This window comes from Euphorbia lathyris, chromosome 5, assembly GCF_963576675.1.
Source record: "Euphorbia lathyris chromosome 5, ddEupLath1.1, whole genome shotgun sequence".
Taxonomy (NCBI): Eukaryota; Viridiplantae; Streptophyta; class Magnoliopsida; order Malpighiales; family Euphorbiaceae; genus Euphorbia; species Euphorbia lathyris.
In genome coordinates this window covers 31981828-31995453 of record NC_088914.1, presented here as the reverse complement: position 1 = coordinate 31995453, position 13626 = coordinate 31981828, and the positions used below count along the sequence as shown (strand labels likewise).

The 13626-nt window shown below is 39.8% G+C and overlaps 1 protein-coding gene across 1 annotated transcript; it reads right to left on the bottom strand.

Annotated features, from left to right (window-relative positions):
* Window positions 1–276: 276 nt before the first annotated feature.
* Window positions 277–1976, bottom strand: LOC136231380 (uncharacterized). The gene is made up of 2 exons (XM_066020733.1): window positions 1647–1976; window positions 277–852 (listed from the first exon to the last, which is right to left on the bottom strand). Exons 1-2 carry the CDS (start codon window positions 1767–1769, stop codon window positions 577–579), a joined length of 399 nt encoding a protein of 132 aa, XP_065876805.1. The 5' UTR covers window positions 1770–1976; the 3' UTR covers window positions 277–576.
* Window positions 1977–13626: the final 11650 nt, after the last annotated feature.

Genomic DNA, 13626 nt, shown 5'->3' with positions numbered 1-13626 from the left:
AACTTTAGAAATGGACCAATCCCCACCTAATAATACATTTATTTTGATTTAATTTAGAAAACGTGGCTGATTAATTACTGCACGCAATAATAACTTAGATTGAGTGCATAAATTAAATAGGTAGATAATGCAGCGGGATTCTCTCTGGATTTGACTGCATAAATATGTTGATAATTAACATTACTTTTCTCAATCCCCATACAACAACAACAATAATAACTTTGATTAAACATAATACTACTAACTTTCTTCATTCCTTCATTTGAAATCCAAAAACACAACAAAACAAAACAAACTGTATTAGCTAAAATCCAAACTAGAAAAACAAATACCATATCTTGTCAGAGGGATTTGGTTCAACTACTCAAACAGTCACAATATCCCATCCCATACTTAATCATCTGGAACTAAACCTCTCCCCTACTACTTCCTACTAGCTATAAGCTCTGTGTTTCTATCAAATTCTAAAAAGACTGTGTCCATATCAAATACTCCTAACATAGCCAAAAAGACACAAAAAGATAAGATTGACAGCAGAGAGGTTCGTTCATATATAGCAACTATAGAATTATTCAATCAACCACTTTCAGGGGCATTATTATCAGCATTGAGTTTCTTGGATGAGCCTCTGCAAATGCCAACTGGGTATTTAATGGCATTCAGTTCAACTTTCCTAAGTGCAGCTTTGCCCAAATCAATTCCACATATATCAGAGAGCCTTACTAGATAAAGCAGTACATCAGATAGCTCTTCTCCTAAATGCACTTTTTCCTTTTCTTCCCAATCTGGTAACCCTTTTGGCACCTCTCCTTTCCACTGAAATATCTCTGACAGTTCTCCCACTTCACCCACCTGTTCGTTCATCAAAAAGATTAATACATGCTCATACACCTAAATTTGACAATTGCTTCTTCTTGTGGTCTCACACAAGAACTTATAATTGGAGCTATCATACACATTTAAACTTGTTTCTGACACTCTTATTTGATGAGATAGGGTGAAATGTGTTTAGGTGAAAGTTTGATTTTGGAGTGACATCTCAACTTTAAAATCTGAAAAAACGTTAAATAGAAGTGTGGTAAGTCCAAAATTGATTTGTTTCATAGATTCAACTATAGTTCATAGTGTGTGAAACAGTAAAATGTGACAATGATGTATTGAACCAAAAGAAAATCACTGTTTGTTTTTGCTTTATTTGTAGGCAAAGACAGAGGAAAAAACACTGTTGGTGGGTTTTCCGGATACTTGGAGAATACAAAAAGGGGGTGATTGATCCATTTGCACAGTAAGTCAAGTTTGACTAAATATTAGAAAACTACAAAAAAGGGTCACAGGATTTTGATTGATAAACAGTGTTAAAAACGAAACCCTAACTTGAGATTGAAGCAAGTAATTGGAAAAACGGAATTAAAGAACCAACAAAAGAAAAGGCCCACTTTGAAGGATTAGTTCTGTGTTATCTAAACAAGGTGAAATTAAAGGAATCATTACAACTTTATAATTCCAGTTGTATTGATTTGGTCAAATATTGAAAAGATAATACAACAGAGAAGCAATAATCCTATTATGCGATCATCAGCCAAACAGCCATGAAATTAATGAACAAGAGCTAACTAATAAGAAAATTGAGAAAGAAAAGAGAATACCAGAGCGAGAAGAAGGTTTCTGGGGCTATGAAATTGCTCCCAATCTCTTTCCTTAGAAAAATCAGCCATTATGTTCTTGAGAAGATCAAGCGACACACTCTCTGCATCTGATACTCCAGTCATGCTTATTGCTTACAAAACTAGAGGAGAATACGAATACAAACACGGAGCACTTAGGCTATATATATATATAGGAACAAGATAAGCTTTGAGCCCACACACCTTTCTTTATCAATGGAAAATAATATTTTTTAGGGGAAAATAAAATAGAGAGAGAGAGAAAAAAAATAAATAAAAGGAAGGTTTGTTTTGGTTTGGAAGGAGAAATTGAAACGGTTTTTTATTTGGAAATGAGGGAATTGTTTTGATTGCATTTTAGGCAATGGCAGGAGAGGCCCTGACGAGGATGGTACCGGCTATTGCCAGTTGGGTAATGTGACGTGTCAGTTGAACTGGATTCGTGCCTTGATCTGTTGGAAGCCTCGTGCCCTTAAGAAAGGGACCACATTTTGCTGACTCTTCTTCTGCTCGTTTATTGGCTGATTATTTTATTTTTTGTGGGACCACTTTTTCTTTTTCCAGTTTTGTTTCATATTTTTAAAATGTTTAATTAATTATTTATTATCTCCAAATAAAAAAAGAATCACGGAACGGAAGCAGTGTGGGCAGAGCAAAGTCCCAATCCGCCCCCCGCTGTCAGTGAGTGAGTGGCTTGCTGCCACAGTCTCCGCCGCTTCCTCACTCTGTACACGCGCGCTACTCTACCACTCCGTTTTAGGCTTTAGCACCAACCCTCTAAAACCCATTATCTTTTAATGCTAATTATTTTTGGGAAAATTACAAAACTAGGTCAAATGGGAGACCAATTTACATATTTAACCCATTTACTCAATCTACTACATATCCAGACTGATTTTGTGTGACTTTCCCATAATACCCCTAACCTTCTCACTTCCTCCCTTACGCGAACGTTCTCTTCCCTCTTCTCCTTGGTTGCGCGAAATGGTGGCAGCTCCTCCATTAATGATTCCAAGACTTTTGATCTTCATATCTTCCTTTAAATTCCACGAAATCTGGTTCATTTCTCCAAATCACAATGAATTTCTCTTCTTCCTCTCTTCATCTCTTGATTCTGCAACTTCCTAATCCTAGAAAACGAAGTCATGGTTCTTCATCTTCCATTTCCTACTCGTTCGAAGAAATGGTGATTCTACGTTATTTTCATCGGTTTTCCCAGTTTATCATATTGGGTTCATCAAAAAATGTAAGTATATGCTGTTTTTTCTGCGTTTTTCCCCATAAATCCACTTAGCATATGCGGTTATCGCGAGGTCTTCGGGGAGAAATTTATCGCTTTCACTTCGCGAAACGCTGATTACGCGAAGTTTGCGAAGTAATTCGATAAATTTCTCTCGCAGACTCCGCGAAATCAGCGTTTCGCGAAGTCAGAGCGTCACATTCCTTATACATTTATGTTCGCATACTTAGCGAATCGTCGTTTCGCGAAGCCAAATCTTCCTTTTTTCTGACTAACACGATTAAATTTTTCTGAAGGTGGTTGAATACGTAATATTCATTCCTGGAAGCCGGTGTGTTAGGGTGCCATGAGAGACATCCATTCAAAAACGCATGGACTTCCATCCCTCTGTGGTTAATAATAGCCTATGTATAATGAAGTGATTTGTTAGGGGTTTATTGTGGCAATCTTAGTGAATAGTAGCCTATGTATTATGAGGTGATTTGTTAGCAGTTTATTGTGGCAATCTTGTTGTAAATTTTGATAATGTTATGATTTTAATGTTAGAATCTGTTGTTGTTTGCCATTTTTTTTGTTATATACCACTTCGCGAATTAGCTACAAAACATATCCAGGCTTCGCATATGCGAATTAAATTCATCAAATAAATCAAACTCTAGCTTCGCAGGCTTCGCATATGCGAACTAAATTCAACAATTATTATGAACATTAGCTTCGCAGGATTCGCATAATATTGAATTTGCGAAGTCAGATGGGAGGGGGTGAGACGCGCGTAAATATTGAGGGTATTATGGGAAAGTCACACAAAATCAATCTAGATATGTAGTAGGATGAGTAAATAGGTTAATGAGCCTCCCATTTGACACAGTTTTGTAATTTTCCCATTATTTTTTAATGCTAATTATTAGTAATTGTTTTTCAATATTTTAATTATCATTTTTTTAAATAACAAATATAACACGGATTTACTGTATTCTTATTTATTTTTTTTTGAAACAGATTTAATGTATTCTTTCATATAATTTTAGTGGAATTAAAGTATAAATTTATTCTTATAGTTATTCAAGACATACGGTGCAATTTTAAACTCGTTAATAAAAAAGAGGATTATTTTTCCTATGTAGTTTCATGTCTGATGACTCATTAATCTCCAATATTTTGATAACTCAATAACACCTAAAATTACAATTTTATAATGAAAAAAATTCATCTTTCAGTCAATAAAATTTCAAATTATATAATTTGAAAAGCATTATATTTAGGGATGTAAGTGAGGTGGGGATTTTCCGTCCCCGTTGGTGACCCGTTTCGACGGAGACGGAGAATCACCGATAAGAATCCCCATGGGACGGGGATAGGCCGTGACGGGATGGTGCGAGGATGGGGAATGACATCCTCATCCCGTGGGGATCCCCAACCCTGCCTCATTAATCTCCGACGGATCCCCAATTATTCCCTACTATAATTAAAATTATACTTTAAATATTATAATCTATAACATTTAACTTAAATTAAATAGATTTATTTTTAAATAAAAAATTAAATGGGATAAATAAAATATTAGCCAAGGACTAAATGGATATTTTTCCTAACCTAAATTAAACTAAAGGCATAGTATCTCTGTTGTTCTTTCGAAGAAAACCTAGAATTAGAAAGGAGAATAGAAAATAAATATATACTGATTTTTTAAAAATATAAATGGTGATTCCCCGCTGGAACGGAGATGTGAAATAGAAAAAAAAAGTGTTTTTAAACACAAATGTGGATCCCCGCGGGAACGGGGATAGGGGACAAATCTGTCCCCGTCTAACTCACGGGGATGGTGATGAGGAATCCCGAACTAGTCGGGGATGAGGATGGGAAATGTATTCCTTGCCCCGCCCCGTTTGCATTCTTAAATATATTTAAAATTACATGATTTTGTATGTCAGCGCCAAATAAGCTTTCTCCCATAATTATATTTGTACTTCATTCCATTTTATTATAGGGTTAATGCATTATTTGGTCCACTAATTTATCCAAAATATTGATTTTTATTTTTTATCTATAAACTCTTCTCAGATTTAGAAATAACAATGTCAAAATTACCAAAAACATTCCTATTCCAATTTCTAAGAATCGGGCGAAGACACCTAAGGTTGTCACACAAACCTTGCATAGGAGGTAAATTAGGATGAGAACCATTCCAATACTCCACAACCACATCCTGAAGACCCGGATGAAGAACCCACATAGCTTGAAAACGAAAGCGAGAAAACTTCTGCGGCCTGTTAGAAAAAGTAAACAACAAAGGGCAATGATAAGAATGATACCGCAACAAAGCCGTACAACTAATCGAATTCCAAAAATCCGAAAAATTAGACGACACTAAAACCCTATCCAGGTGAGACTCCACTCTAGCAGAACCAACCCTACCATTAGACCAAATAAAAAAATTACACTAAGAGGGACAGTCCAACAACAAACCACTATCCATAAAATTACGGAAATCATCGCAAGGCCTAGCAATATGAACTCTACCAAGCTTCTCATGAGCACCTAAAACTACATTAAAATCCCCCATATTAATCCACTGACCACCCATTCTACTTTTCTGATCCAGAATACTATCAACCATAGAAGTTTTATGGTTAGCCCAAACACTACCATACACCACACAGATATAAGTATTAATTGATCTTAAATGCAACAGAACAAATTGCTCATGACGGAAATACACAGAAGAGTCGGCAACGACCTATCATTAACCGCAATAAAAGAAAACCCTAAACTTCTCCAAAAAGACAATCCAATTGAATCAAAACTCCCCATTAGCTGAGCAAGGCATAACAAATCAGGTTTATGAACTGAACATAAACGAAACAAATAATTCTGGGTATCTCTATTGAGAATACCCCAGCAATTCCAATATAAAACACTCATTTAAAACGAACCGGAAGCTTACTGACCCGTTTCGCACGAGATGAAATGTTCTCAGTCGAAGACATAATCCTTCCGCGTTGCTTCACTTTTTTACTATGCACAGTACTCCAACCAATATCATCCTCCTCAACCAAATCTGCCCATGATTTCGAACCCTGAGATAATGGATCAGAAGCAGAACAATTATCCTTCTCAAAAGCACAAGAAATATTCGCCATCCCCAAGAGAAGGAGGACGAGAAACATCAGAACCATCCTCCTGATACCCAATCGAACTACCAGACAAAAGCACATCCAACACACCCTCATGTCGATCCTCAATAAAACCCGGTAGCCCATCATGAACCCCAAGATCAGAAAGCAATCTCGTATTAGCCTGCTGAACATGCACAACCTGTGATTCCTTATGCACCTCAACCAAATTAGGAGATGGATTTTGATTAGCGATAACAACCACTTCTAAAGGTTTCACAGTCTTTTTCCCATCAACTGGTCTCTTATTTTTCCTACAATCATAAGCCATGTGACCGATATTAGAACACACCTTACAAAAGCTTGACAATCTCTCATAGACAAGATCAATCCATATTTGTTTCCCTCCTCTTTCAATTTCAAGTTTAATTGGAAAATCAGAACTCAAATCAACATCAACCAACATCCGAGCATAATGCCCAAAATCACCCTCAATAGTAGCCTTATCAAGCCTAATTAGAACTCCAACACCAGTTGCAATGTCTGACAGAATTTTTGGATCCCAATATTCCCACGGAAGCGAATACAGTCTAACCCAAACTTGCGCATTAGTAGACTTCTCAGCATACGGATCAAAATCAGGAACCTATGATTGTAAACGAAACGAACCTGGCTTAACATTCACAATTCCCTTTGAGAAAACAAAATTTCTAGCCTCCTGCAAGCTAAGCACCATATGAAAGAACCCGCGCCGAATAGCGATAAGTCGCCAACTCTCCTTAAAACCCCAATTTTTTTGACAAAGCATCCTTAAGAACTGCAACTTTCCAAGAAGAATCCCCCTTACTAAGAATCAATCTCCCAATGAGAGAATATGAACAAAGTTCAACCCTTTTATCGTAAGCCTATTGAGAAATCCTAATTGATTTCAACCCTCCAATTTCAATAACCACAATCGTAGAATTCAGAACTAAATCAACCTTGGCTGAAACCACCTGCGCATAAGAATTTCGACCAACAATAGGAGCAACAGAAGCCATACCCCCTGAAATTCTAGGAATCGACGAAGAACACGCAACCCGGCTAGAGAAAGGGGCTTTGGGATTGAAAAAAAACACAATCCCTAAAAAATTATCCAAATAATCCAAAGAAGGCAGCACTTTAGACGTCATTACAAAAGAATCATAGAAAACTAACCTCAAACACATCAAATCGGGAAGCCGAAGATGAGCAGCGGTAGAAAGCCAAAGGAACTCGCTTTGATTCAAATGACAGACACACCAAAAAGCCGAGAAAGAAGGCGGACGACGACGGAAAATCAAATCAGGAGTGAATCGGAGGAGCACGATAGTCACCAAACGCCAACAGAGATGCTCGATCGCAAATCGCCTCTCACAATGCCATTTTAACTGGATCGAAATTGAAATTGAAGGAGAGCTGGAGAGGAATCGCAATTTGCTGAGGATTGAAGCCGAAAATAGAGTCAGAGATCGTGATTGGTTGCACCGACTAACCGGATGAGAGGAGGTAGTCGCCTTTGTCACCCTTTCTTCCACCGGAATTTCTTATTTCTATATTATGCTATAATATTTTGTTATCTATATACATATAAAACCGAACTGAACAAATATAACGATTGAATATAAATGAACCGACATTTAATAATTCGATTTAGTTATTAACCACAATAAATATTTTATATACACATTAAAGAAATATTTTGAATTTACCTCATATATATACATTTAACCAAATATTTAGGTTTAACCGATTTTTTTTTTTTATTAAAACCAAATCTATAATCAAAACCAAAAAGAAAATTTAAAATAATCAAAACTCAATTTTCAGTATATATTGAGAACTTAATTAGGTTTAAAATCTAATTGACTTTCAAAACGGGACAGCCGACGGTGGTTTAATTTGTGGTGGATGTGAGCGGTTCGAGTCCACTTATCTCCAACTTGTGAATTTAACCGATACAAAGCTATATAATGGCATCCAATTTTTCCAATTTAACCTAAGGGTCAAGTCGTACTTTGAGCCAATTTTAAATTTATGAAAAAAATATTTTAATCATAAAAACTTTTGAAATATGAAAAGCTTTAGTTATTTCTAATTACCCTCTCGTCTCTCTCGAATACGCGATAACGCGATATCGCCGACGCCGTGCTACCTCGGTCAGGGCCGTCGCCGTGAGTCGTTGCCGGTGAGAGAGTCCTTTCTGTCCACCGGTAAAGGTAGTCCCTGTTCCGATCTGTGGGTTTTGTGTTTTGTGGTTTCGTGTTTGTGCTGTTGCGGGTGTCGGGTTTTTCGCGATTTCAACCTAGATCAGAGTCGGCCTCGTTTTGGCCGTGGGCGGGAGAGAGGGAGGCGCAGGGGCTGTGCGACGGTGGTGAGGAGGCCGTTCCTTGTGCGGGGCGGGCGTGTATTCGGTGCTGTGACACTATGGTTGCGATTTCTCTTGGTTGCGATTTTCTTGGGGCGATTTGGGGGTTCTGGAATTGCATACTACTGGGTTTTCTGTTTTGCTGTTAAGTTGGGACAGGTGTAGTTGGAAAAGATATCAGAAATGGAAGGGGAATTAGAGAGGCTCAGAATTGAAGGAGATGAAGGAGGGCTGCTTGACTTGCTTACACCGGCTGCTCCAGAAGTAGTGATTGGTACGGGTCTTCGTTTCTTAGAAAGGTTTGTGGCGGATAGACCGCTCAACTTCTTGAGCATGAGAAACCGGTTGGCGGTTCTATGGAGACCAATGAGAGGGGTCGAAATTCAAGAGGTAAGCTCTAACCTTTACTCTTTTGAATTCTTTCATCCGATGGATAGAGATAGGGTGATTGCCGGAGGTCCTTGGTCTTTTGACAATTATATATTGATTATGAATGTCTGGAATTTGGGTGTGCATATAGATGATGTGAATTTATTGAATTACTCTATTTGGGTGCAAATTTATAGACTTCCTGTGGGGACTATGTCTGAATTAGTTGGCAAACAACTAGGAAATTTCCTAGGGACCTTTGAGGAGTACGATATAAATAATAATTCTGGTATTCACAGACAGTTTATGCATATTAGAGACAGTCTGGACAGTGAACGTCCGTTGAAAAGGTTTAAAAAACTGAGGAGCACTGGAAATGTGTGGTCTTTAGCTACTTTCAAATATGAACGATTAGGTATTTTCTGCTATGTGTGTGGTTGCCTGGGACATACTGAACGCTTTTGTGAGAGAGTTTTCAATATGCAGAGGGGTGAGATTCAGAGAGAATGGGGGGAATGGCTTAAAGCCCCAGTAAGAAGAAGTGGAGACAATAGTGAGGCAAAATGGTTAATAGATAGCAATGGGGGAGGGGGCTGAGGGGGTTCGGAGGTGGTAGGGGAGGGAGATCGGGAGCTATAAGGGATATAACTAATACAGGGAGAGGGAAGGAAGTGAGGGGGATGAACAAACAAGTGAGGGAGGGGGAGAGAGAAGTCATGATCTGTCCATTTACAGGGCCTTTCTTTAAGCCTTTAGCGAATGATGAGGGTAAAGAGATGGGGGTGAGGAGGAGGGTGATAAGGGGGAAGATATTGAGATGGAACTAAATGATGTTAGAAAGAGAAGAAGGGAGGATAAGGGAAAGGGGAGGGAGGGGGAGGGAGAGGATAGGCAGGAGGGGGAAGTCTCTATTCTTGGAAAGGATAAGGGGAGTTCTACAGAAAATGGTTCGGCGAGCCCTAAAGTACAGGGCCACCGGGGGGAATGAGTTGTTTAAGCTGGAACTGTCGTGGCCTGGGAAACCACCGGGCACTTCGCTCCTTAAAGGAGCTTGTTTCTTCCCAAAGCCCTAATATTGTATTTCTGATGGAAACACTAGTTGAGGACCAGAGAGTAAGTTTACTTAAACAACAGTTAAAGTTTGAGGGAGCATTCCCTGTTAGTAGAAGAGGCCGTAGTGGAGGTTTAGCTTTGTTATGGAAAGCAGGGACTCAGGTGGTGATTAAAAGTTTCTCTGATCATCATATTGAGGTAATCATCACTAATTCTTCACAGGGTGATTGGAGATTGGTGGGCTTCTATGGTTTTGCTGACCGTAGTAGGCATGGAGAGTCGTGGGAATTATTGAGGAGATTAGCCAGAGATGCTTCTATCCCATGGGTAGTGATTGGAGATTTTAATTGCATTCTGAATTCTGATGAAAAGGTGGGTGGAGCGGTTTACCCTAACTCCTTAATGCAGGAGTTTGCCAAAACGATTGAGGAGTGTGGGCTGAGCGAACTGGTTCTGAATGGTAACCGATTTACTTGGGAAAGAGGTAGAGGGTCTGAGCTCTGGGTTAGAGAAAAACTTGATAGGGGTTTTGCTTCAGCTGAGTGGCTGAATCGATTTGACAATCATCACCTCAAAACTTGTATGACAGGGTATTCAGACCACCTTCCGCTCTCTCTTCATTTGGAAAGGGAGAGAAGTAGAAGTAGAGGAAGGAGATTCCATTTTGAGGAGGTTGGCTTAAAGAGCAGGAGTTCAATAATTTGGTTAGAGGTCACTGGCGAAGTCAGAGGTGCAAACCAGTTCAGGAAAATTTGGAGGAGTGTGTTCAGAAAATGGCAGTGTGGGGAAAGAGTTTCAATATGCGCTTCAAAAGCCAAATTAGGAAATGGAGGATCCAAATGGAAAGATTACATGGTAGTAGAAACAGGGATTCCATTGCCGCTTATTTCCTTGCCAAAAGAAAACTTAATGCTACCCTGGAAGCTGAGGAGAGTTATTGGAGGCAGAGGGCTAAGGTTTTCTGGCTGACAGAAGGGGACAGAAACACATAGTTTTTCCATGCTAGTGTCAAAACTAGACGTCAACAGAATTCAATTACCTCTTTGACAGATGAGAATGGGGATGTGATTGATAACCAAGCCGAATTATTGGACCTGGCACAGAGGTATTTTCAGGATGTTTTCTCTGCTTTGAATTTGAGTAGGGTTGAAACTGTGCAGGTAATTGACACGTGCATCAGTCCTGACATGAACGATTCATTGGTTGCTCCTTTCAATCAGGAAGAGTTTAAACAAGCTCTATTATCTATGAGTCCTAACAAATCCCCAGGCCCTGATGGGCTAAATCCGAGCTTCTTTCAAGCCTTTTGGGACACATTGGGAGCAGACATGGGAGCAGCCTGCGCAAAGTGGCTTCGTGAAGGGGACTTTCCAAGTGGGATAAACAACACCACAATTGTTCTGATACCAAAGGTTGACAATCCTAGAATGCTGAAGGATTTTCGCCCTATCGCCCTGTGCAATGTCATCTACAAGATAATTGCTAAGGCCTTAGCAAATCGCCTGAAAAGGGTACTCCCTAAGATTATTGGTGAAACCCAATCTGCATTTGTTCCAGGAAGGTCTATAATTGACAATGTTCAGGTGGCCTTTGAAAGTATACATTTTATGAAGAGGTTGAATAGAGGGAAGAATGGGCAGGTTGCCTTAAAAATTGATATCAGCAAAGCCTATGATAGAGTTGATTGAGAATTCCTTAAAGCAGTTATGGGCAGAATGGGATTTTATGAAACCTGGATTGGCTGGATGATGTTATGCATAACAACTGTGAAATACAAGGTGGCAGTAAATGGGGAGTGCTCTAATCAAGTTGTCCCTGGTAGAGGATTAAGGCAAGGGGATCCCCTCTCTCCCTACCTTTTTATCCTGTGTGCTGAAGTCTTATCTAAACTTATCAGAAAAGCTGAAGAAGAAGGGCTTATTTCAGGCTGTAGGATCTGCAGAAGGGCACCGGCGGTAACACATCTCTTCTTTGATGATGACAACTTTTTTGTTCTTTGGGGCAACTATTGATGAATCTAGAAAAGTCATGAACATCCTGTCAGAATATGAAGTGGCTTCGGGTCAGGCAGTAAACTTGAGCAAATCAGGGGTTTTTTCCAGCCTAAATGTGTCTGAACCATTGCGAACACAGATCAAAGCATTATTGGGGGTGTGCTCTCCTCTCGACACAGGCAGGTACCTGGGATTACCATCACTCATTGGGCGTTCCAAACGCAGGATTTTTGCTTTCTTGATTGATAGGCTTCGCAAGAAATTTGGTGTGTGGGGTCTTAAATTCCTCTCCCAGGCTGGGAAAGAGGTGCTTCTCAAGTCTGTGGCTCAAGCCTTGCCAACCTTTTGTATGAGTACGTTCCTTTTACCCTTATCTATCTGTGATGAGCTGCAAAAATTAATGAATTCCTTTTTGTGGGGTATGAAACCTGAGGGTAGAAGAAACATTCATTGGTTTGATTGGGGTAAATTATGTAGACCTAAAGATTCAGGAGGGATGGGTTTTAAGGATCTACATATGTTTAATCTAGCAATGTTAGGTAAACAGGGATGGAAATTACTAAAATTCCCAAATACTTTAGTGAGTCAAATGTTCAAAGCTAAATATTACCCTAGGGAGGACTTACTTCTCTCCAAATTAGGTAATAATCCTAGTATGGTTTGGATAAGTATATAGGAAGGCATTAGTATATTGAAAACAAGGGTTAGATGGAGAGTGGAAAATGGTAGATCAATCAGAGTTTGGGAGGATGAGTGGGTTCCTAACCTAGAGGGTTTTTGCATAAATTCCTTTTTGGTCCCTGGAATGGAGAATCTGATGGTAGCAGACTTGTTCCTTAAAAATGGGAGAGGGTGGGATATGTAGAGACTAAACGGTTGTTTTAGCGAAGTGGAAGTGCATGCCATTAGTGATATTATCTTGCCATACAATGTGGGGGAAGATATGAGAATCTGGCATTGGTCAAGGGATGGACACTACAATCTTCACTCAGGCTACTTGTCAGGTATGGGGTTAGTAGAAAAGAGCAGAGACCAGGAGGGTTGGAAGAGGTTATGGAAGTTGATGATTCCCCCCAAGCTGAAACAGTTTATTTGGCGGCTGTGTTCAAAGTGCTTACCCACTAGAGCTCGGTTGGCTCAGAGAAGAGTCCCCATTTCAACTGAATGCCCAGTATGTGTGGAGCAAGAAGAGACGGATAACCATTTATTTGTTGATTGTTGTTTCGCAGGTGACATTTGGCGTGTAGCAGGAGTTCCTGCACCGAGAGTGGACAACATACATATTGACGAGTGGCTTCTTCAAGCCTTGAGCAACTCAAATCTGGAAGAATTAGTTAGAATCTGTTGTGCACTCAAAGCAATCTGGGACCACAGAAATAGAGTCCTGTGGCACATGAGATGGTGGCCGGAAGACACGGCTTGGCGAATCAGTTTGGAGGTTGTTCAGGACTGGAAGGCCTATCAACAGAAGGCACCAGCTTCGGGCAATCGACATATGCAAGCAACGCACATGCAGGCGGTCCCGCCGATGGCCGTTCAGCCACTCCCGCGCACACAGGGCGAACAGATGAGAGGTAACCACTTTCCGCAAAATCCTCACCAGAGATGGAACACGCCTAGCCCGGGCTTTATCAAATGCAATATCGACGGGGCTATCTTCAATGAATTAAAGAGCAGCGGCATGGGAGCGGTTATTAGGGACGAAAGGGGAGAATTTCTCTTTTGTAGTAGCAGTCTTATCCCAAGCATCAAGGAGCCACGGGTCATTGAAGCTCTTGCAATCCGCACGAGCTTGTTATGGATTGCT